At 45.1% G+C, this 25,554-nt stretch overlaps 1 protein-coding gene across 1 annotated transcript in view; it reads left to right on the forward strand.

The window, feature by feature from the left end:
- Nucleotides 1–25,554, forward strand: part of LOC144507516 (semaphorin-3E-like) — a 335,905-nt gene that overhangs the window by 300,290 nt on the left and 10,061 nt on the right. Inside the window, exons 13-17 of the mRNA XM_078234643.1 lie at nucleotides 3,775–3,866; nucleotides 3,967–4,008; nucleotides 5,528–5,694; nucleotides 18,537–18,604; nucleotides 20,980–21,116. Of these exons, the coding sequence (XP_078090769.1) occupies nucleotides 3,775–3,866; nucleotides 3,967–4,008; nucleotides 5,528–5,694; nucleotides 18,537–18,604; nucleotides 20,980–21,116 (506 nt within the window). The remainder of the gene's footprint in view (nucleotides 1–3,774; nucleotides 3,867–3,966; nucleotides 4,009–5,527; nucleotides 5,695–18,536; nucleotides 18,605–20,979; nucleotides 21,117–25,554) is intronic.

Raw genomic sequence — 25,554 nt, forward strand, 5'->3', positions numbered from 1 at the left:
CACCATCTTCCGTGGTGAGAACAAAGAACAAAGAACAGTACAGCACAGGAAACAGGCCCTTTGGCCCTCCAAGCCTGTGCCGCTCCTTGGTCCAACTAGACCAATTGTTTGTATCCCTCCATTCCCAGGCTGCTCATGTGACGATCCAGGTAAGTCTTAAACGATGTCAGCGTGCCTGCCTCCATCACCCTACTTGGCAGCACATTCCAGGCCCCCACCACCCTCTGTGTAAAAAACATCCCTCTAATATCTGAGTTATACTTCGCCCCTCTCACCTTGAGCCCGTGACCCCTCGTGAACGTCACTTCTGATCTGGGAAAAAGCATCCCACCGTTCACCCTATCTATCCCCTTCATAATCTTGTACACCTCTATTAGATCTCCCCTCATTCTCCGTCTTTCCAGGGAGAACAACCCCAGTTTACCCAATCTCTCCTCATAGCTAAGACCCTCCATACCAGGCAACATCCTGGTAAACCTTCTCTGCACTCTCTCTAACGCCTCCACATCCTTCTGGTAGTGCGGTGACCAGAACTGGATGCAGTACTCCAAATGTGGCCTAACCAGCGTTCTATACAGCTGCATCATCAGACTCCAGCTTTTATACTCTATACCCCGTCCTATAAAGGCAAGCATACCATATGCCTTCTTCACCACCTTCTCCACCTGTGTTGCCACCTTCAAGGATTTGTGGACTTGCACACCTAGGTCCCTCTGTGTTTCTATACTCCTGATGACTCTGCCATTTATTGTATAACTCCTCCCGACATTATTTCTTCCAAAATGCATCACTTCGCATTTATCCGGATTAAACTCCATCTGCCACCTCTCCGCCCAATTTTCCAGCCTATCTATATCCTGCTGTATTGCCCGACAATGCTCTTCGCTATCCGCAAGTCCAGCCATCTTCATGTCATCCGCAAACTTGCTGATTACACCAGTTACACCTTCTTCCAAATCATTTATATATATCACAAATAGCAGAGGTCCCAGTACAGAGCCCTGCGGAACACCACTGGTCACAGACCTCCAGCCGGAAAAAGACCCTTCGACCACTACCCTCTGTCTCCTATGGCCAAGCCAGTTCTCCACCCATCTAGCCACTTCTCCTTGTATCCCATGAGCCTTAACCTTCTTAACCAACCTGCCATGTGGGACTTTGTCAAATGCCTTACTGAAATCCATATAGACGACATCCACGGCCCTTCCTTCATCAACCGTTTTTGTCACTTCCTCAAAAAACTCCACCAAATTTGTAAGGCACGACCTCCCTCTTACAAAACCATGCTGTCTGTCACTAATGAGATTGTTCCGTTCTAAATGCACATACATCCTGTCTCTAAGAATCCTCTCCAACAACTTCCCTACCACGGACGTCAAGCTCACCGGCCTATAATTTCCTGGGTTATCCCTGCTACCCTTCTTAAACAACGGGACCACATTCGCTATCCTCCAATCCTCAGGAACCTCACCCGTGTCCAAAGACGCGACAAAGATTTCCGTCAGAGGCCCAGCAATTTCATCTCTCATCTCCCTGAGCAGTCGAGGATAGATGCCATCAGGCCCTGGGGCTTTGTCAGTTTTAATGTTCCCTAAAAAACCTAACACTTCCTCTCTGAGATCTGAAATCTGAGATTTCAACCCAGATCCCTCGAGCATTACTCTGGGTCTCTGAATTACTAAATCAGTGGCAATAACACTCTGTCACTGCCTCCTAAAAGTCTGTGCAATGAAACACTTCCTGTGATAATAAGTCTTAATGCCTCTCCAACGGCTGAAATACCGATTTTGTAATCACAAACTGTCATCAAATTCTCTCATTTTCTCATTCATTCAGTTTTTTTGTGATGAGTAAATGGAAAATTCAGGCTGATTGGAATAAACAAAATTCACTATGTTCTGTTTCATTTATTCCAAATTGCATCTGATCAGCCAATGAACAAGGTGGATAATCAGCTGATGTGATGTTTGTTGGCTGGAAGATGGGGATTGGTAGAAATCCAGGAGTGGGTCAGGCAGTGGATTCAGTAGGTGCACTTCTGCTGCCTGTGTCTGCAAACAGAAAGGTTATAAAGAAATCTTTGATGGATTTGTGAACAGCTTCTGACAGTCTCCTTAAGAATTGTTGATTCAGCTAGAATTCGATCCCCAATGAATGGAGCAACGACAGTGCACATCATGGAGACATAAGAAACAGTGTCCACACTGGAGCTGGTCTGTTCACACTGAGAACAGACTGGAAAGGAGAACACAAGCAGCAAGTGACTCTGTGACACTGAATGAATCTTTCCAGAATGTATTCACCCTGTTAATTTTACTGGAGAAGATTGGAATGTAGCTTTGTTGCGACTTTGATGTCAGCCTTTAAATTAATCACAACTTTACCCTTCATGACCAAGTCACAGGCCACGATTCTCCCACCCTGCTGTGCTCATTTTCCAGCGTAGCGGGCTGGGAGATTCTGGTGTCAGCCAATTTGCGGGGATCACGAGCGTTAGCGCCCTGTTGTGTCTGCCAGCACCGGATTTCTAGCAGTGTCTGCTCCGTGCCGGAAATCGGCGGGAAGGCACAAAGACCATTTATATGGTCATTGTAATATAATTTAACTGAGATTACCAGGTCCAGGGCTGAAGCCTCTGGATCCGCAAGAATCTCTCCACCCCCCCCCCCCCCCCCCCCCACCGCCGCCCCCAAAGCCACAGTGTTTCACTCCAGCGGGATTACAGTAGCTCCCCACTTTTGGGGGACGAGCAGCGTGACCCCGCTGGAGTGAAGGGAGACCAATTGGGACCCCCCAAAGAGTCAGGCGGCAGGGTGCTTCCCTTGGGCTGGGGCACCCTGGCAGTACCAGCCTGTGCCCCCTGGAGAGGGGGATCAAGGCTGGGCCCGAGAATAATCAGGGGCCAGTGATTAACCTTGGGGGGAGCAGGGAGCTGGTGTTTCGGAGGTCGTGGAGCTGGTGAGCGATTGGGAGGCCATCAGTGCGGGGCCACTGCGTATGTGCCAATCTCAGCAGTGACAGATCAGCGCAAGAAAAGTGGCCCACTCAGCGCACTGATTTCAGTCTTTCTAGTGGGAAAAGTCCCTGGTGACTCCTGCAATGCACAGAGTGTGGGAGATTCTTCTCTGAACTCCCACTGAAATAAACAACGTGAATTACTCCAGTTTTCACATGAATTCAACACTTAGAATTTCTGGGGAAAATTCCACCCACAGAATTCTCTTAAACAGCTGTTTTAATCAAGTTTTATAGCTTGGTTCCTGGAAAATCAAAGGTCAGTGCCAGTAATGAGACAGAGCCCAGAATTCAGGAATACATGAGCAGTTGTAGTTTCAAATTTGATTACAAGTAATTAGCATATACCAATCAAGATATAAGCATCTTCTCTATCCATTCACATTTATTGATTAAGATTACATCATTCATAAGGTACTGGTATCAAAACCAATCACAATCACTTCACACTTGCTTAATTATAATATCCAATCAGTGTAAAGACTTAATCATGTTAGCTGACCCAATTCATCATTGTTACAAGTTATCAGTGAAATCTCAGCTTGTGTCCGTGTCTGGGACATCACTCCTTTTTTCTCGTTCCAGATGTCTGATTTAATGAATTCTCTCAGACTAAAGTGCTTATTGTTGAAGACTTTTAGAAAGAACACTTGGCATTGTGATTTTTAAACTTGTTGATTATTAACCCTTTCAAGCTGGCATCAAACGATTCAAAACAACGTTTCAAAATGTTTAACAAAGCCTTTGTCCTTTTCACAGATGCAGGAATCGTGTTAAAAATTATTATAATTTACAATCAGGAGAGTGAGACTCTGGAGGAAGTGGTGCTGGAGGAGCTGCAAGTGTTTAAGGTGAGAATTGGTTGTATTGTCTGTGTTTAAGCTGATTTCCTCACCTGGCAATGAAATATTACTGGGCATCAAGTAACAGAGACCTTTGTTTCAATTTCAGGTTCCAACACCAATTGTCACCATGGAGTTTTCGGTTAAACGGGTAAGAGATATGCAAATGTGGGACAAGGAGAGGGAAAATTAACTTAATGAGCAATAATAAATCATTCAAGAAACTAAATATCCACGTTGTGGTGTCAGTTTACAGTGGCTGCTGTTCCACAATAATATACACATGACAATAGGATTAATCCATTCAGAGGGTCTGTTCTAAGCAGCCAAGATTATTGAGATTGCCGACGAGACAAAGGCGTATTCATGTCATATCTCAGCAGCTGCAAGAATATGCAAGCACCATAGCAACCAATAAACTCTCACCTTGATGAAGGCTAACAGTGGTGGGTAGTGTGGTTCCTCCTCTGACTTTGTGCTTGTTTTTGGCAGGAACGATGAACTTGCTCCCACTGAGTGGGAGCAGACAGTGTTGGAATTTCACACTGATTATTCAGCAGCTGTGAAAAGAGACTGACAGAAATGCTTCTGTCCCTGGCACTGAGCAGAATGTCACACAAACTCTGAAAAACTTCTTCCCCTTTCTTTCAACACCCTGATGCAGCTGTTGCATTTTATTTTCAAACTTTTGCTGCTTATATTTCAGAATTTTAGAATTTGCAATTTTTTTGTATTGTTTTTGAGTCAGTTCATCTCCATGTCTGTCCTTGCTGAGACGGCACTGTCTGTGTCCGTCGCTGCTGCAGACGGTGCTGTCTGTGTCTGTCTCTGCTATACACAGTAATATCTGTGTCTGTCCCTGCTACAGACGGCACTGTCTGTGTCTGTCTCTGCTACAGACAGTACTGTCTGTGTGTCTGTCTTTGCTGAGACGGCACTGTCTGTGTCTGTCCCTGCTACAGACAGTACTGTCTGTGTGTCTGTTCTTGCTGAGATGGTACTGTCCGTGTCTGTACCTGCTGCGGACGATACTGTCTGTGTCTGTCTCTGCTGCAGATGGTACTGTCTGTGTCTGTCTCTGCTGCAGATGGTACTGTCTGTGTCTGTCTCTGCTGCAGATGGTACTGTCTGTGTCTGTCTCTGTTGCAGATGGTACTGTCTGTGTCTGTCTCTGCTGCAGATGGTACTGTCTGTGTCTGTCTCTGCTACAGACAGCACCCTCCCAAGGATATGGGGAATCTCCCATGCCTCCAATAAACAGTGGGGCGGCCACCTCACCCTCTATCCCCCGATGCCAGGGGACAGTCATTCTCCCGCTGTTCTTTACCGTTCACTGCTGGTAGATTCCCCTCGACTGCTTCACATTTTAAAAAGCAGTTGGAAATGCGACGTTACGTGGTTGAGGAGAGAATTCTTAATGTGAAGGAACATATGTCAGAGAAGTCCATTTAGTATATTAGGATGTTTTTCATTGAGGTTCTTGCAGGAATCTCATTCCCTCACCGGCGAGGGATGGGAAAAATCAGAAATCGAGAATCCCATTAGATGGAAGATCAGCCCCACTGTCTATGTGACTTCATCCGCAATGCCTGACATTAATTACTTGCAATCATTAATGGGGTGAATGGCCACAGGTCAGAATAACTTGTCTTTGTTTTATTTTAATGCAGCAAAATTTATACGTGGGTTCAAGGTCAGGCATTGTTCAGGTGAAGATCCATCAATGTGACATGTACGGTTCAGCCTGTACTGACTGCTGCCTCGCCAGAGACCCGTACTGTGCCTGGGACGGTGTGTCCTGTACTAGGTATTATCCACCTACCCCACCTGCTAAAAGGTAACTGGATTCTATTTGCTATGCAGGTTACTTGTAATTTGAACCATGGTATTCTTGTTAAACTTGAAGCGGGAATATTACAAACAGCATCTGGTTTCAGCAATGGGAACGGCACTAAGTCCCTGCTCACTCTCTGCCAGAGCATCAGGTCAGATCTAGTGGACATTTTGACATCAGCCTTTCAATGTTGTTTATATACAGCCGGGTTTTATTCGTCGTTAACATGTCTCTGCTGATGACCTTTGATGTGTCTTCACCAGAAAGTAGGAACATCAGCAACATTCAGTCCTGAACACACCGAGATGACACTTTCATTCTCTGAGATACAAGGTTTTGATCCGTTCATTGTGGGTGTGTGATTCCATCCATTTATCACCAGGGCCATTGTTTTATCAAGTTGACGTTTCCAAACTATGTCTTGTGAACAGTATTTGGTGTCACCACCTTCTGAGGCATGATGTGGAGATGGTAGTGTTGGACTGGGGTGGGCACAGTAAGTAGTCTCACAACACCAGGTTAAAGTCCAACAGGTTTATTTGGTAGCACGAGCTTTCGGAGCATTGCCCCTTCATCAGGTGAGTGAGAGTCAGGTCACTCACCTGATGAAGGAGCAATGCTCTGAAAGCTCGTGCTACCAAATAAACCTGTTGGACTTTAACCTGGTGTCGTGAGACTACTTACTGCACTCTGAGGCAGCAATGGTGGGGTTGTCAGGGAGATGTGGGAGGGTAATCGGGGTGCTGATTTCTGTGTAAGGGGGAGGGGATAATGATTGCTAAGGGGGAGGGAGGCTGATTGCTGTGTGAGGGGGAGGGGGTAGTGATTGCTGTGGGGGAGGGAGTGGTGATTGTTCCTTTAAGGATCAAGCTGCAGAGTAAGGGTCACATGACCTGAGGAACCAATCAGAAAGCAAGGTGAGGGTTCACCCTGGTGAGCTTGGGTTTCTTTTCCAGAACCTTCTCGTGAGCTGGCTGTGTTGCCTCCTCCTGTAAATAAGCGTGTTGTTATTTTTCCCTCAACTGTGTGTGAATAACCATTACATTGGCAATGAGGGTAAAAGTGAGCCTTGAACTGTATGCAGTTTCCGATGAAGTTGAGTCAAAGAAGAGTAATTACAAAAATGCTCTTACGTGGATGGATAGATCGTTTTGATGCCTCCGTGAAGGACTGGACACAATACAAAGAGTGTTTGGGATGTTACTTACAGGCAAATGGAATAGAGGAGGAGGGGAAGAGAAAGGCAATTCTCCTGAGTGTGTATGGGACTCAGGCTTTCAATCTGATTTGCAGTCTCACAACCCAAACGCACCCAATTCTAAGTCATTCAGTGAGATCATTGAATTGATAAAGTCACATTTCCATTCAAAACCATTGGTCATATTGTAGAGATTTAAGTTTAATCCGGACAAATGTGAGGTAATGCATTTTGGAAGGTCCAATACAGATAGGAAATATACAGTAAATGGCAGAACACTTAAGAGTATTGATAGGCAAAGGGACCTGGATGTACAGGTGCACAGGTCACTGAAAGTGGCAATGCAGGTGGAGAAGGTAGCCAAGAAGGCAAACGGCATACTTGCCTTCATCGGCCGGGGCATTGAGTTTAAAAATTGACAAGTCATGTTGCAGCTTTATAGAACCTTAGTTAGGCCTCACTTGGAATATAGTGTTCAATTCTGATCGCCACACTACCAGAAGGATGTGGAGGCTTTGGAGAAGGTACAGAAAAGATTTACCAGAATGTTTCCTGGTATGGAGGGCATTAGCTATGAGGAGAGGTTGGAAAAATTTGGTTTGTTCTCACTGGAGCGACGGAGGTTGAGGGTAGACCTGATAGAAGTCTACAAGATAATGAGAGGCATGGACAGAGTGGATAGTCAGAAGCTTCTTCACAGGGTGGAAGAGTCAATTACTAGGGGGCACAGGTTTAAGGTGCGAGGGGCAAGGTTTAAAGGAGATGCACGAGGCAGATTTTTTACACGGAGAGTAGCGGGTGCCTGGAACACGTTACCGGGGGAGGTAGTGGAAGCGGATACGATAGTGGCTTTTAAGGGGCATCTTGACAAGTACATAAATAGGATGGGAATAGAGGGATATGGTCCCCGGAAGGGTAGGGGGTTTTACTTCAGTCAGGCAGCATGGTCAGTGCAGGCTTGGAGGGCCGAAGGGCCTGTTCCTGTGCTGTAATTTTCTTTGTTGTTTGTTCTTTGTTCTAATTTAAGGGGGAGAGCCCCAGGGAAAACTATTGTGACTTATATCACCGAGCTGAAGCAAATCTCAAAGCTCTGCAACTTTGAAACCATTTTGAATGATATGCTGCAGGACAGAGTACTCTATGGGGTGAATAATGAGGCTAATCAGCGGAAGCTGCTGGCAGAGTCAGGTATAAATTCTGAGTGCATGCTGGAGATAGCGCTGGCAATAGCGAGAGCTGGAAGGGTGAAGAATAATTACTCAGAGTAAAATGGTGCCATTCACCAGTTGGGGTGGGAACTTGCAGTCAGCAGGTGCAAAAAACCAAGACGTAGCAGTGAAGTGAGAAGAGAATTCAACCCAAATAAACAAGAAGGTTCAGCTGAGGAATTCAATTGGCAAAGATTGAAGCGGAATGTTACCGTTGTGGGGTAACCACTCCCCTGAAGCCTGCAGCTATAAAAAGGCTGAATGTTTGTTCTGTCACAGGAAAGGCCAGTTAAGGCATCGGCACAAAACCAAGTCAAGTCTACCCAGTAGCCAATTAACTAGAGAGCTACCAGTATTTAATGTGGAAGAAGCTTGCACCAACAGTTGAGATGTCCGCTCCCTGTTGAACGTGAACACGGACAAGATAGCCCCCATTACTGTAATGGTCTGGGGAAATGGGAAGCCTCAAGGTGGAAGTAGCTACCGGGGAATCTGCTACTGTGATAGGTTAAAAACTTACACAGGGGAAGCCATAAAAATAATGGGCATGACAACGTAACCTGTAAGCTACAGGCAACGGTCCGCCCAGCTCCAAGTAATAATAGCATCAGGCAAAGAACAAAGCCTTCTGGGGCTGCAATTGGCGTAAAGAAATCAAATTAAATTGGTCCGAGATTTTTCAAGCGCGGGAAGAAGAACTGCTCGAAGCGATGAAGATATGAATCAATCTTCAGTGACTCGTTCGGCAAAATAAAAGGCCGACAGGTGAAGATCTATCCGAATCCAGAGGAAAGCTCTCAATTTTTCAGTGCAAGACCAGTACAATAATAAATATATTTTAAAAATATAAGAAAAGGTGGCTACTGGATTAGAGAGATAGGAAGAACTGGGCCTGATCCAGCCAGTTCTTTCCACAAAGTGGGCAGCACCTATTGTCTCTGTGTTGAAGCCAGACTAATCAAGCTGTCAAGTAAATAAGGATCCAATCCCGAAGATTGAAGACCTGTGTGCAATGCTGGCTGGATGTCACTCTTGTATAAATCTGGATATGAGTCACACACATCAGCAACTTGAGTTAGACAATACTTCCTGAGGTTATGTCATGATAAACACCCACAAAGCATTGTTCCAGACACACATCTGCCTTTTATTGTGTTTTCAACATGTGCAATTTTCCAGAGGACAATGGAGAGTTCAGTGCAGGGGTTATCACAGGTTGTGGTATACATTGATGATGGTCTCATAACTGATTGCTGTGGGGGAATGGGAGGGAGCTTTTTGGGTTGTGTGAGGGTACAGGGAGGAGGCTGATTGGAGTGTATAAGGGGGGAGGGAGGTGGGGGGTTGATTGGGGTATGAAGGGGAAGGGGAGGGGGCTGTGCGAGGTCACCAGCTCTGTATAATGTCACGGTTTGAGGTCACTGTGAGGTCACTGTGTGAGGGCACTGAGGTCACTGTGATGTCATTGTGAGGTCATTCTGTGAGATCACTCTGTGAGGTCACTGTGAGAGGTCAGTGAGGTCACTGCGAGATCACTGTGAGATCACTGCGAGGTCACTGAGTGAGGTCACTGAGGTTACTGTGAGGGCACTACGAGGTCACAGTGTGAGGTCAGTATGAGGTCACTGAGGTCACAGTGAGGGCACTGCGAGGTCACTGTGTGAGATCACTGTGAGGTCACTGTGTGAGGTCACTGAGGTCACAGTGAGGGCACTGCGAGGTCACTGTGTGAGATCGCTGCGAGGTCACTGTGTGAGGTCACTGTGAGGTCAGTGTGTGAGGTCACAGGTCGCTGTGTGAGGTCACTGTGAGGTCAGTGTGAATGGCCATTCTGTGCACTCTCGGAATGAAGACTCTCGGTCTCTCCACACACTCATTCTCTGCAGTCAGGAGGAATCAGTGACCCTGTGTCAATGCTGCTGTTATCCATCTCACACAATGTTTTTACCTTCCTTGCCATTGCCAGACACACGGTCCGTTTATCCCGGGCACTTGGAGGAATCGGTCAAACACACTCGCCTCTCTCCAAAGGGAGTCAGGGAATTAAGCTGCTGATATTTTCTAAGATGAAGAGAGTTTTTAGCAACAAATCCATGATATTGAGTGTCTGACTCACAAACATTGGAATGTAAGATTGTCAGAAATCAAACACCCCCTCACTAAACTTATTTTTCATTACAAATATAAAAACAAACTTTTTATAATTCCAGTAGAATATTTTTTAAAACTGGATCAGAAAATAAGTGAACTATGACCAAAACATATTTTTCAGCATCAGAAACATAGAAATATAGAAGATAGGAGCAAGAGGAGGCCATTCGGCCCTTCAAGCCTGCTCCACCATTCATTACGATCATGGCTGATCGCCCAACTCAATCGCCTAATCCTGCTTTCTCCCCATAACCTTTGATCCCGTTCGCCCCAAGTGTTATATCCAGCCACCTCATGGATACATTCAATGCTTTGGCATCAACTACTTCCTGTGGTAATGAATTCTACAGGCTCACCACTCCTTGGGTGAAGAAATGTCTCCTCACCTCCGTCCTAAATGTTCTACCCTGAATCCTCAGACTGTGACCCCTAATTCTGGACAACCCCCAACCATCGGGGATTCTCCCTCCATCTATGCTGTCAAGACCTGTTAGAATTATATAAGTCTCTATTATTCCATCTTGTCTCATGACGTCTCAGTGAATGAAAGGAAACTGCGCAGGCTCTAAAGATTGAGAAATATTTTGCAATCTACGAAAGAAGTATAAATAGGTTAGAGATTTGTGTTATGCAATGTGTCAGTCTGCAGTAACAATGGCTGGTCAGGAGGTGGCAGCATTAGTCCTTCTCCTTGGTGAACTCGGCAATATAACACATTTCTGGTGCCTGGACCCACATTGTCTTTGGAGCCTGTCCCCAGATGATTGATATCAGCAGTGAATGAATTTATTTACAATTGGACACACCCCTGGGTTCTAAAAGAGAAAGCTGCAGATAGTGGATGTGTTAGCTATGATATTCCAAAATTCCTTAGATTCAGGAACAGATTGTAAATTGGAAATGTAACAGTGCTTTTCAAACAAGAAGGGAGAGTAGATGCAACACCGGTTGTTGGAGAAATGCTGGGATCTATTAATAAGGAAGTTTTACCAATAAACTTAGAAATGTGTTGTGTTATGTGAATATTTAGTTGTGTTTTAGTCTGGAACTTTTCATTTCAGGAATTAAAGTTTAACTTTATAAAATGGAAACAAAATGTAAGACAAGCTTAAAGCCCATTACTGTTAAAAGGTTGGGATCGTGTTGTCTTCAGAGGTAAACAGCTAGAAAGATAGATTTATAAAACAGCAGTTGGGTTTAGCTGGAGACGTGCTGTCTGCAATCCTTGCAGCAATGACAGTCCAGAGAGTTTACTTTGGGCCAAATTAGTTTAAAAATATTCGGTGAACTCTGAAAGATTGTAAAACCCATTCACCTCATCAGTTTGAAGAAGAAATTGTAAATGTGAGACAATTAACCTCAAGGTTGGTTTGAAGACAGTCCAGAGAAGATTACATTGCCATGGAGATAGGTGAGGCGATTCAGGGGATTTTCTATTTTCTGTTTATTTGGTGTGTTTGCTATGAGAGTCAGTTGCAGTTTGGACCTCATGTGGTTTACAGCTCACTGAGAGAAGAGAGCAATGTAAATGACAGGTTGATAGGCCTGCACATTAAGCAGAATAAGAACACTAACTAGAATTGACCAGGTGGGATGCAGGTGAGGCTTAGTCTCAGTTTGCAGTTTAGTGAGGGAACAGAAGCTGACGGTTGCCTCATTTAAAACTCGTGAAAAAATCAACAGGGGGCCTCGCAAAATCTTGTGCCAAAGAAAGCAACAAGCTGGTTAGCTGGAAAAGATTGGAAGTATCCAGGATAAGGGACTGAGACATTTATAGTCAAGAGAGGGTAAATGAAATTTTTCTCTCTGAGAATAGCTGCAGCTGAGGAGAATTCTCTGGCGGCACGGTAGCACAGTGGTTAGCACTGCTGCTTCACAGCTCCAGGGTCCCGGGTTCGATTCCCGGCTCGGGTCACTGTCTGTGTGGAGTTTGCACATTCTCCTCGTGTCTGCGTGGGTTTCCTCCGGGTGATCCGGTTTCCTCCCACAGTCCAAAGATGTGCGGGTTAGGTTGATTGGCCAGGTTAGAAAATTGCCCCTTAGAGTCCTGGGATGTGTAGGTTAGAGGGATTAGCGAGTAAAATATGTGGGGGTAGGGCCTGGGTGGGATTGTGGTCGGTGCAGACTCGATGGGCCGAATGGCCTCCTTCTGCACTGTAGGGTTTCTATGATTTCTATGGATATTTAGGATATGGTGAGAAGGAAAAGAAAGACATTTAGCAGGTAAGGGGGAAGAAATCAGCAGAGATATTAGTGAAGCACAGAAAGTGCAGGGTGGAGCTTATGAAAACAATTAGGAATGCAGAGAAGGGATATGATAAAGCTCTGGCTGCTAAAAGTAGGGAAAATCTGAAAATATTCCATAAGTATATCAATGGGGAGAGGATAACTAGGGAAAGAGTAGGGCCTATTCAGGACCAAGAGGACACTGAGCAAACAACAAAGAGAACAAAGAAAACTACAGCACAGAAACAGGCCCTTCAGCGCTCCAAGTCTGCACCGACCATGCTGCCTGTCTGAACTAAAACCCCCTACCCTTCCAGGGACCACATCCCTCTATTCCCATCCCATTCATGTATTTGTCAAGATGCCCCTTAAAAGTCACTATCGTATCCGCTTCCAATACCTCCCTCAGCAGCGAGTTCCAGGTACCCTCTGAGTAAAAACCTTGCCTCGTATATCTCCTTTAAACCTTGCCCCTCGCACCTTAAACCTGTGCCCCCTAGTAATTGACTCTTCCACCCTGGCAGAAAGCTTCTGACTATCCACTCTGTCCATACCCCTCATAATCTTGTAGACTTCCATCAGGTCGCTCCTCAACCTCCGTCGCTCCAGTGAGAACAAACCAAGTTTCTCCAACCTCTCCTCATAGCTAATGCCCTCCATACCAGGCAACATCCTTGTAAATCTTTTCTGTACTCTCTCCAAAGCCTCCACACCCTGCTGGTAGTGTGGCGACCAGAATTGAACACTATATTCCAAGTGCGGCCTAACTAAGCTTCTATAAAGCTGCAACATGACTTGTCAATTTTTAAACTCAATGCCCCAGCCTATGAAGGCAAGCATGTCGTATGCCTTCTTGACTACCCTCTCCACCTGCATTGCCACTTTCAGTGACCTGTGTACCTGTACGCCCAGATCCCTCTGCCTATCAATACTCTTAAGGGTTCTGCCATTTACTGTATATTTCCCATCTGAATTAGACCTTCCAAAATGCATTACCTCACATTGCTAGAGTGTTGAATGAATACTTCACATCCGTCTTCGCCCATGAGAATGAGGAAGAGTTATGGAATTCAAAGAGAGAGTGACTGCGAGGTTCTTGAGCAAATTAATATACAGAAGGTATTGGAGGTGTTGGTAGCCTTAGAAGTGGATAAATCTCCAGGTCCAGATGAATTGTGACCCAGGCTGCTGCGGGAGGCAAGGGAGGAGATTGCAGAGGCTCTGACCCAAATTTTCAATTCCTCTCTGGCCACAGGGGAGGTCACAGTAAGAGTTTTAACAACACCAGGTTAAAGTCCGACAGGTTTATTTGGTAGCAAATGCCATTAGCTTTCGGAGCCCTGCTCCTTCGCCAGATGGAGTGGATATCTGCAGATATCAGCCTCCTTCTAGTTTCCATGTTTCTACATTTCTAAGGAGGCTGGAAGCTTTGATGTGGCGTACCACAGGGATCTGTGTTGGGCCCCTATTATTCATAATTTATATAAATAACATCGATGATTATGTGGAGGGTTGGATTAGTATGTTTGTGGATGACACAAAGATTGGCCGAGTGGTTAACAGTGAGATTGAGTGTCTTCGGTTACAGGAAGATATAGATGAGATGGTCAAATGGGCAGATAAGTGGCAGATGGAATTTAACCCTGAAAAGTGTGAGATGATAGATACATTTTGGAAGGAGTAATTTGATAAGGAAGTACTCAATGAATGGCAGGACGCTAGAAAGTTCTGTGGAACAAAGAGACCTTGGCGTGTTTGTCCACAGATCTCCGAAGATGGAAGGGCATGTTAGTAGGGTGGTGAAAAAGAGACACTAAATGCTAACCCCGCCAGCAACATCCAGATCCTATGAACAAATATAAAAAAAGTTCCTCTGACTGGAGCCTCATTTGCATACTCATCACACTACCCCACAATTACTGTCAGAATTTCCAACCCCCGTAATCCCTCAGAAACCTCTCTTCATCGCCACATTTTCAATCATATATCATAATCTCGCTCGATATTTATACTGTTTCTGAACCACATTGGGGCATTTTTGTAAATCATACATTTTAGGAAGAGGCCATTGGCCCATCATGCCTGTGCCAGTTCTTTGAAGGAGCAACCAGTTAGTCTCACTCCCTCTGCTGCTTCCTCGTAGCCCTGTAATTCTACGTTTATTTTTCCAATTCTTTTTTGAACATTATTATTGAGTCTGCTTCCAGCATCCTTTCAAGGGATGGATTCCAGATCACAAGAGACTGAGAACAGAAGTTATGGTGGAAAGAATGGAGAGCATTTGTTTATTTAAGAGGTGGCTGATAACTAAGATCAATCAGAATGTCCTGCTGGCTAGCGAAGGGTCCTTAATGCTCGGAAAGCTGGTTAGCAGATAGAAAGCAAAGAGTTGGCATAAATGGGTCTTTCCTTGATTGGCAGTCAGTGAAAAGTGGGGTTCCGCAGGGATCTGTGCGAGGACCCCAACTGTTCACATTATATATTAATGATTTGGAGGAGGGAACTGAATGGGCAGCATGGTAGCACGGTGGTTAGCACTGCTGTCTCACAGCTCCAGGGACCCGGGTTCGATTCCCGACTTGGGTCATTGTCTGCATGGAGTTTGCACATTCTCCCTGTGTCTGGGTGGGTTTCCTCTGGGTGCTCCGGTTTCCTCCCACAGTCCAATGATGTGCGGGTTAGCTGGATTGGCCATGCTAACTTGCCCCTTAGTGTCCCAGGGTTCGTAGGTTAGAGGGATTAATGGGGTAAATAGGTGGGATTACGGGGATAGGGCATGGGCAGGATTGTTGCCGGTGCAGACTCGATGGGCCAAATGCCCTCCTGCACTGTAGGGTTTCTATGACTTCTATGATTTTCTATGTATTATCTCCAAATTTGCAGATGATACAAAGTTGGGTGGGAGGGTGAGCTGTGAGGAGGATACAGAGATGCTTCAGTGTGATTTGGACAGGCTGAGTGTGTGGGCATCTGCATGGCAGCTGCAGTATAATGTGGATCAATATGCGGTTATCCACTTTGGTAACAATAATAGGAAGACAGATTATCACTTCAATGGGTGTAAATTGAGAGAGGTGGATACTCAACGAGACCTTGGTGTCCTCGTGCATTCATCGCTGAAAGTAAGCGTGCAGGTACAGCAGGTAGTAAAGAAGGCAAATGGTATGTTGGCCTTCATAGCGAGAGGATTTGAGTATAGGGATAGGGATGTTTTGCTGCAATTGTATAGGGCATTGGTCAGGCCACACCCGGAGTATTGTGTGCAGCTTTGATGTCCTTATCTGAGGAAGGATGTCCTTGCTATTTAGGGAGTGCAGCGAAGATTTACCAGGCTGATTCCTGGGATGGCAGGTCCATCATATGAGGAGAGAATAAGTCGGTTAGGATTACATTAGAAGAGTGAGGGGATCTCATAGAAACTTATAAAATTTTAACAGGGTTAGACAGGGAAGATTCAGAAAGAATCAGAAGGTGGTGAATGTGTGGAATACCACAGAAAGTAGTTGAGGCCAAAACGTTGTCTGATTTCAAGAAGAAACTAGATATAGCTCTTGGGGACAAAGGGATCGAGGGATATGGGGGGAAGGGGGGATCAAGATATTGAATTTGATGACCAGCCATGATCATAATGAATGGTGGAGCAGGCTCGAAGGGCCGAATGGCCTTCTTCTCCTTCTAGTTTCCATGTTTCTACGTTTCTAAGGAGGCAGGAAGCTTTGATGTTACAGTAATCCCAGGAATGTATGGTACCTGGTGGTTGTTGTTGTTTATTTTCTGAAGCATTGTGAGACGAATAGTTAAAATTCCTATCACCATCATTATCTCACATTGACTGGAGCACATCCAAGTCCAGATGCTCCCACAGACACTTACTCAGAGATTAATAAAGTCAAATTTTATTTCATACACTTTTCGTGAATCCTCCAGAGCAGAAAATCTTTCCAATTGAACTCAGCATAGTTACCGTCATTCAATCATTTTTAGTACCATTCTCCATCTGTTCCCATTATTTAGCTGTCTGAGCTATCTCGTCAGCACTATTCTTGCAATATTTATCTTCCATTGTTACAGTCTGCATTCTGTACGGTGTATGAATAAGGTGAATATCTTAAACCTATTTGCTTAACTGAATGTAAAATTCTGAGAAAGACTTGCAGCTTAAGGTCAAAACAAGTTATAAAGTTATCAGTTGGAATGTTGTGCATGTTTTTGGGCATCAGTTGAAAGAAAATAAAGTGATGGAAAAAATGGAGCCTCGATTTATCAGGATATTACCAGAGATAACCAGGGGACATACCTGAGAGGTTAGAGCTTTCATTGGGACTGAGGTTACAGGGTGACTGATAGACACCTTCAAAAACATGGAGGGCGATAATAAAACAAATAAAGATAAGTTGCTTCCAGTGATATTGACAAAAGGATACAAATTTTAAATGATCCAATGGGAATTCAAACAGGAAAATAATTCCTTACACAAGGAAAGTTAGAATGTAGAATTATCGACCAGGAACTGTTTTGGAGGGCAGAGTCTGCAACTTATTTCAAAAGGGAGTTAGATCATTGCTTGAAAAAGAATATTGATGGTGTGGGGAGGGAGTGCAAGCGAGGGTGATGCTGAGTGACTGGGCCGGAGAAAGTTACTGACAGAAAGGTAATGGATCAGGTGACTAGTCTCTGCGCTGAGTAATACTCTCATCAAAATGGAACTCGTTTCTCCAGTGATAAATATTTTGGATAAAGTGCTTACCTCATCCAGGGGAAAGAAAGGTTTCCGCCCAATACTTGACGAGTTACTTGCTTCTGATGCTGCATTAGAGATGCATTTATTCCTTCTGTTTATTGAAGAAACAGCTGTTCTGGTGAAGAAGCCATTAAAATATTCATGGAAATGAGCTGCATCTTTAGATTCCATCATGTACAATTTAGCAGAACTATTTTCACATTATGTATGTGTATGATCAAGTGTGCAGAATGTTAAACTCGTTTCCAAGGTTCAGGAGCTGCTTGATGTTTTCTGAGGACACAGCACGCTTGTAATTGGTCAATGCACAAAATGAGCTCCAGAAAGTCATCAGCTGATCTTTTCACCATCCGAGTTTTATCTTCCATTGTCTTGGAAAATATCGCCAAGACTTTCAATTTCCAACTGAGTAAAAGTGACACTGAGACTAAGGCCAGGATTCTCCGATCTCGCCCACAGCTGGGATTCTCCAATCTCACCCATGGCCGGGATGCTCTGATCTCGCCCGCAGCCGGGATTCTCCGGTCCGCTGCAGTGAATGGAGATTTGGCTGAGTGCCAAATTCCCTGTACTCGCTGGCAGTGGTGTGGGCCATAGGGCATCAGAGAATTCTGGCCTATTAATGCACATATTGGCTTCAGAAAACTCATTTTGAGTAAATACCTGGAATATGATGTACCTACAGATATTACTGGATGTAAGCGGACACAAATTTCTGTGATTCCTTAGATTAAATATTTCTTAGAATAAAATCAAATAAATGAAACAGGACAAAGCAGCACCCAGGCACAAAGTGTGAACAGACAAGCAGGTCTTTTGAAATGCAAACAAGATCTAACACACAAAAGGGGGCCAGACAGGGTGGCACCAAAGGAAACTCATCTCATCAAATCTGCACCACTGACCTAATCAAGTGATATCAGGAAGCCTTCTTAGCCTCAAAAGACTTCCTGAGATCAGCCAAACACCCATTGATAAACTCATCGGACAGAAACGATTACCATACCTAAACATTGATACTGTACTTAAAACATCAAACAGAATGGTCAGAGTCAAATACTGTAAACAAAACATTAACATTTGAATCATACAACGTGTCAAAGTTTGAGTATAACTGTAGCCCATTGCGGCGGGCTTTCAGAGTGCTTTTGGGACAGTGCTGTTTGTATGTCCTGATTGCACCTCCGTCGACGTTAATAAAGCTGTACCGCTGTTGAACCTGACTCTGAGTCCAAAGTGGTCGTGTTCGCCCACTTGCGCTAACACTGGAGGATTGCGTATTCTTGAATATTAAAATATCTTGTCTGCCCCTCTCCTGTAGGCGCTTTCGTAGGCAGGATATTCGACATGGTGATGCCATCCAGCAGTGTCTTGGGCAACACTGGAATGGTAAGTGACTACCCAATGAAATAGCTGTCATTGGTGAGGTGGTATAGCTCAGTGCTTGGGCATTCGATTGCCAATCAAGAGGTCCTTGGTTCCAATCGGGTGTACCCATTGGTCACTTGGTTCTGTGTTTTCTAAATTATAGCAATGCCTGCACTTTAAAAAGACCCTGATTGGCTAGAAAGTCAAGAATATTAATGCAAATTTGTCTTTCTTTGTGTGATATGATGGCACAGTGGTTAGCACTGCTGCTTCACAGTGCCAGGGACCCAGGTTCGATTCCTGGTTTGGGTAACTGTCTGTATGCACATTCTCCCCGTGTCTGCGTGGGTTTCCTCCGGGTGCTCCGGTTTCTTCCCACAGTCCAAAGATGTGCAGGTTAGGTGGGATGGCCATGCTAAATTTGCCTGTTAGTGTCCCAGGATGTGTAGGTTAGGAGGTTTGATGGGGCGAATGTGTGGGGTTGTGGGAATTGGGCTTGGGTGGGATGCTCTGTCAGAGAATCGGTGCAGACCCCATGGTCTCCTTCGGCACTGTCGGGATTCTGGGAGATTCAGTTCAAAATCCTGGCTGATTGATTGTAAAATGAGATAAATCCATGAACATTTTATTTCTTCTCACTTTGAAGAATTCTTTTCAAGAATTAGCAAACTTGCAAAAGCAAATTGAAATATTTATCATGTTTAAAATCCAATTTTTAGTTTCAGCTTTTTGCACTCAGCTAAATGTATAATTCTGAAATAATTTATATTCAACATGCTCTAATCTGCTGTGTATGGCATTCACAAATAAGTGGAAAAAATTCCAGCCATTTCTCATTCCTAATCCTGTCTTCGTTCCAATGATATTCCCATTTTCCATTTGCAATATTTCACCTCTTTCTATCAAAGTCAGCCATAGATATTCTTTCTGAAAGACTTTTCCACATCTCTGGTCTTTGGAGCTAGCTTGTCCCAGACCCAATCCTGAAATTGACAATATGAAAGACCTGGAACTTTGGAATGAATCTGAGATGTTGCACAGTCTGGTTTTATGTTGCTACATTTTTGCCCCCGATGGCAGGGGTGATATTAATATTCACTTTCATTGGACCTGCACCCAGTGGTCAGAAACATTGGCCATGGACTATGGGGGGTCTGAAAGAGTTGGAGAGCGGGCTAGGAATCTGAAAAATCAAGAGGGAAGATGGAGAGAGGAGTGCCTGCCGCCTTCACTGGTATTTTGCCAGTAACGAGGAGGATGGAGGATGTTCCTCCCACTTAGGGCCCAGTTCATAGGATCATAGAATCCCTACAGTACAGAAGGAGGCCATTCGACCCATCGAGGCTGCACCGACAATAAATCCACCCTATCCCCATAACCCCACATATTTACCCTGCGAATGCTCCTAAGATCTAGGATCTCTGAATCCTCGCCACAGTTCACCCTCCCAACCAACTTGGTATCACCTGCAAACTTTGAGATGTTACATTTTGTTCCCTCATTCAAATCATTTAATATATATTGTGAATAGCTGGGGTCCCAGCACCGATCCCTGTGGCATCCCATGAGTTACTCCCTGCCAATTTGAAAAGCATCCATTAATTCCTACTCTCTGTTTCCTCTCTGCCAACCAGTTTTCTATCCATCTCAGTACACTTCCTTCAATCCCATGCGCTTTCTTCTCACACTCCAAAGATGTGCGGATTAGGTTTATTGGTCATGCAAAATTGCCCCTTAGCGTCAGAGGGATTGGCAGGATAGATACGTGGGTTTATGAGGATAGGGTCTGGGTGGGATTGTTGTCGGTACAGACTCAATGGGCTGAATGTCTTCCTTCTGCTCTATATGGATTCTATGATTCAATGAAACACATTGGTTCCGATGTTCATGGCAGAGTGAAGGAGGTGGCCGCCCGGTTCTCCAGCAGATCTCGAGCCCTGCGGAATGGTGCCCAAGCGCTCTGAAGGTAGTTTTACCAGCGTGTGTAGGCTCTGCACCCAAACTCCCTTGCCCCTGCCCTCTGCACTCTGCCACCTGCCCCCTGCTCTGAGCCCTCAGCCCCCTGCCCCCTGCCCATAGCGGTGCCAAGCCCCAGCTGTCAGAAAAAGTGACAGATTGCCGTAAGATTGCGGTGTGGAGCTCACTGGAAAGAGCGACACGGACAAATCCTGTTTGATCATTAAGGGAATGAAGGGTTACAGGGAAAGGGCAGGAAAGTGAACGTGAGGAACATTGGATCCTATGGAATGGCAGAGCAGGCTGGAGGGGCCAAATGGCCTACTCCTGTTCCTATTTCTTATGGTGTTATTGAAAGCAGAGTGATGAGTTTATATTGATCACCAGTAATTGAGTACTTACAGAAACAAAATACTTTTTTCTTTTCTTCCATGACTCAGATGAGACATTTACAAAAACAGTGGAAAAACTCTTGTACGGAATTGAGAAAAACAGCACCTTGTTGGAATGTAGCCCGAGATCACCACAAGCGAAAGTGTTGTGGTTTGTGGAGACAAGAAACATGAAACAAGAGGAGGTAAGTTATCTGTGCATGAACCTTAGCTTTTAAAATACTGAGAATAGAAACATAGAAACATAGAAAACTACAGCACAAAACAGGCCCTTCGGCTCCACAAGTTGTGCCCAACATATCCCTACCTTCTAGACCTACCTATAACCCTCCATCCTATTAAGTCCCATGTACTCATCCAGGAGTCTCTTAAAATACCCTATTGAGTTTGCCTCCACCACCACTGACGGCAGCCGATTCCACTCGCCCACCACCCTCTGTGTGAAAAACTTATCCCTAACATTTCCCCTGTACCTACCCCCCAGCACCTTAAACCTGTGTCCTCTCGTAGCAGCCATTTCCACCCTGGGAAAAAGCCTCTGAGAGTCCACCCGATCTATGCCTCTCAACATCTTATATACCTCTATTAGGTCTCCTCTCATCCTATGTCTCTCCAAGGAGAAAAGACCGAGCTCCCTCAGCCTATCCTCATAAGGCATGCCACTCAATCCAGGCAACATCCTTGTAAATCACTTCTGCACCCTTTCAATCTTTTCCACATCCTTCCTGTAATGAGGCGACCAGAACTGAGCGCAGTACTCCAAGTGGGGTCTGACGAGGGTCTTATATAGCTGCATCATTATCCCCGGACTCCTAAACTCAATCCCTCGATTGATAAATGCCAGCACACCATACGCCTTCTTAACCACCTCCTCCACCTGCGGGGCCGATTTTCGAGTCCTATGGACCCGGACCCCAAGGTCCTTCTGATCCTCTACCGTACTAAGAGTCTTTCCCTTTATATTGTACTCCTTCATCCCATTTGACCTGCCAAAATGGAATAATAATAATAATAAATAATAAAACATATTTGTGCACAAGGACTGAGGAGCACTTATTAAATTTCATTGTGGCCAAGGATGTACAAATCACTGGAATACTGTAAAATCTGCTTTGTTGAAGCATAGATTGGCAACAATTCTTAAACCAGTCTAATTCTGGGTGGCACGGTTAGCACTGCTGCCTCACAGCACCAGGGACCCAGGTTTGATTCCCGGCTTAAAGTAAAGTTAAAGTTTAAAGTTTATTTATTTGTCACAAGTAAGGCTTACATTAACACTGTGATGAAGTTACTGTGAAATTCCCCTCGTCACCATAGTCTGGCGCCTGTTCGAGGTCAACTGTCTGTGCGGAGTCTGTACATTCTCCACATATCTGCATGGGTTTCCTCCAGGTGCTCCGGCAGTCCAAAAGATGTGTAGGTTAGGCGCTTTGGCCATGTTAAATTATCTCTCAGTGTTCCCAAACAGGTGCCAGAGTGTGGCAACTAGGGGATTTTCACAGTAACTTCATTGCAGTGTTAATGTAAACTTACTTGTGACACTAATAATTAAACATTAATTCTAGTTCTAATGATATAAAGTTGGTACATAAGTAATGCCAAAATAACCCTTTTCAGAAAATCTTCTGGTGCCTCTCTCTGGAATCAGATCAGGGACTAACTCTGGATTCAGACTGCAGTATTGGTGTGAGCTAGAACCACTTTGTACCAGTGCTGCGATTGTTACAGACAGGAAGGGGTTAATTTAAGTGGCTCTGGTTTCCCCTCATTTCCCCTCTGTCAAGACAGGAATTTTTTATGTCTGATTTCGCCCTTTCGAAGTGGTGGCATATTTTCCCCAAACCTTTAGTTTGGAGTGATCCAAACCTCTATTAATAATCTCAGAGCAAACTCGAGATAAGATCAAGTGAAAGAGTTGCTTTATTTACAATGCACACAAAACACAGGAAAGAGGTTTCACAGTGTCTTCTCCTTTTTGTACTCATCCAATAAAGGAAAAGAATGGGGTTCAGGGAAAAGACCACGGCAAAACATCAAAATTGTTGTTTCACATGAGTCCAGGATCAACAGTCCAATGGGATATTCCTTCAGAGGTCAGCATGTCAACTGTTGCAGAGTGATCTGTCTTTCCAGAAATGAGGAATTCTACGATGGGAGAAGACGTTGGGTTGTATTATTCTTGAAGGCACCGATACACAAGCTCCAGTGTTCCAGTTGTTCACAGTGTAGATGGGATCCAGGCAATTTACCTGGACAGAACTTTTGCTGCTGTCACCAGACAGACTGCCAAACCGAGACAGACTGCTCCTGGAATCTGACTTATCTTCTGAGACCCAATAGTAACTGGGTTCAGTTCCACATGGCAATATTACAAGTTAGAACCATAGAAAAGTTACAGCACAGAAGGAGGCCATTTAGCCCCTCTTGTCTATGCTAGCCTGAGGGCACACAGGCACCCTTTCTAATCCCACCTTCCTGCCCCTGGCCCATAGCCCTGTAGTTTACAGCACTTAAGTTGCGGATCCAGGTACTTGTTAAAAGAGTTTAGGGTCTCTGCGTCCACCACCAACTTGATTTCAGCAGTTTGGGGGAGGTCATGTGACATAACTCTCATTTCATCTCCTGGTTGTTGGTCAAAGGATGTATTTTCCCACATCTGGAATTTTAAAAATTCATTTATGAGGCATGGGTGTTGCTGGCTGGCCAGCATTTATTGCCCATCCCTAGTTTCCCTTGAAGGACAGTTGAGAGTCAACCACGTTGCTGTGACTCTGGAGTCACATGTAGGCCAGACTAGGTAAGGACGGCAGATTTCCTTCCTTGAGGGACATTCGTGAGCCAGATGGGTCTTTCGGACAATCGACAATGGTTTTGTGCTCATAATACATTCTTAATTTCAGATATTTTTATTGAATTCAAATTCCACCACCTGCTGTGGTGGGATTCGAACCCGGGTCCTCAGAACATTAGCTGAATTTCGGGATTAACAGTCTAGCGATAATAGACTAGGCCATTGCATCCCCTTGAGGTGTTTAGAACAAAGAACAAACAAAGAACAATACAGCACAGGAACAGGCCCTTCAGCCCTCCAAGCCCGCGCCGCTCCCTGGTCCAAACTAGACTATTCTTTTGTATCCCTCCATTCCCACTCCGTTCATATGGCTATCTAGATAAGTCTTAAACGTTCCCAGTGTGTCCGCCTCCACCACCTTGCCTGGCAGCGCATTCCAGGCCCCCACCACCCTCTGTGTAAAATATGTCCTTCTGATATCTGTGTTAAACCTCCCCCCCTTCACCTTGAACCTATGACCCCTCGTGAACGTCACCACCGACCTGGGGAAAAGCTTCCCACCGTTCACTCTATCTATGCCTTTCATAATTTTATACACTTCTGTTAGGTCACCTCTCATCCTCCATCTTTCCAGGGAGAACAACCCCAGTCTACCCAATCTCTCCTCATAACTAAGCCCCTCCATACCAGGCAACATCCTGGTAAACCTCCTCTGTACTCTCTCCAAAGCCTCCACGTCCTTCTGGTAGTGTGGCGACCAGAACTGGACGCAGTATTCCAAATGCGGCCGAACCAACGTTCTATACATCTGCAACATCAGACCCCAACTTTTATACTCTATGCCCTGTCCTATAAAGGCAAGCATGCCATATGCCTTCTTCACCACCTTCTCCACCTGTGACGTCACCTTCAAGGATCTGTGGACTTGCACACCCAGGTCCCTCTGCGTATCTACACCCTTTATGGTTCTGCCATTTACGGTAGCACAGTGGTTAGCACTGCTGCTTCACAGCTCCAGGGTCCTGGGTTCGATTCCCAGCTCGGGTCACTGTCTGTGTGGAGTTTGCACATTCTCCTCGTGTCTGCGTGGGTTTTCTCCGGGTGCTCCGGTTTCCTCCCACAGTCCAAAGATGTGCGGGTTAGGTTGATTGGCCAGGTTAAAAATTGCCCCTTAGAGTCCTGAGATGCGTAGGTTAGAGGGATTAGCAGGTAAATATGTGGGGGTAGGGCCTGGGTGGGATTGTGGTCGGTGCAGACTCGATGGGCCAAATGGCCTCCTTCTGCACTGTAGGGTTTCTATGATTTCAATGATTTCTATGTATAGCTCCTCCCTACGTTATTTCTACCAAAATACATCACTTCGCATTTATCAGGATTGAACTCCATCTGCCATTTCTTTGCCCATATTTCCAGCCTATCTATATCCTTCTGCAGCTTCTGACAATGCTCCTCACTATCTGCAAGTCCTGCCAATTTTGTGTCGTCCGCAAACTTACTGATCACCCCAGTTACACCTTCTTCCAGATCATTTATATAAATCACAAACAGCAGAGGTCCCAATACAGAGCCCTGCGGAACACCACTAGTCACAGGCCTCCAGCTGGAAAAAGACCCTTCCACTACCACCCTCTGTCTTCTGTGACCAAGCCAGTTCTCCACCCATCTAGCCACCTCCCCCTTTATCCCATGAGATCCAACCTTTTGCACCAAGCTACCATGAGGGACTTTGTCAAACGCTTTACTAAAGTCCATATAGACGACATCCACGGCCCTTCCCTCGTCAACCATTCTGGTCACTTCTTCAAAAAACTCCACCAGGTTAGTGAGGCATG

This window comes from Mustelus asterias, chromosome 19 (genome assembly GCF_964213995.1).
Source record: "Mustelus asterias chromosome 19, sMusAst1.hap1.1, whole genome shotgun sequence".
Lineage (NCBI taxonomy): Eukaryota > Metazoa > Chordata > Chondrichthyes > Carcharhiniformes > Triakidae > Mustelus > Mustelus asterias.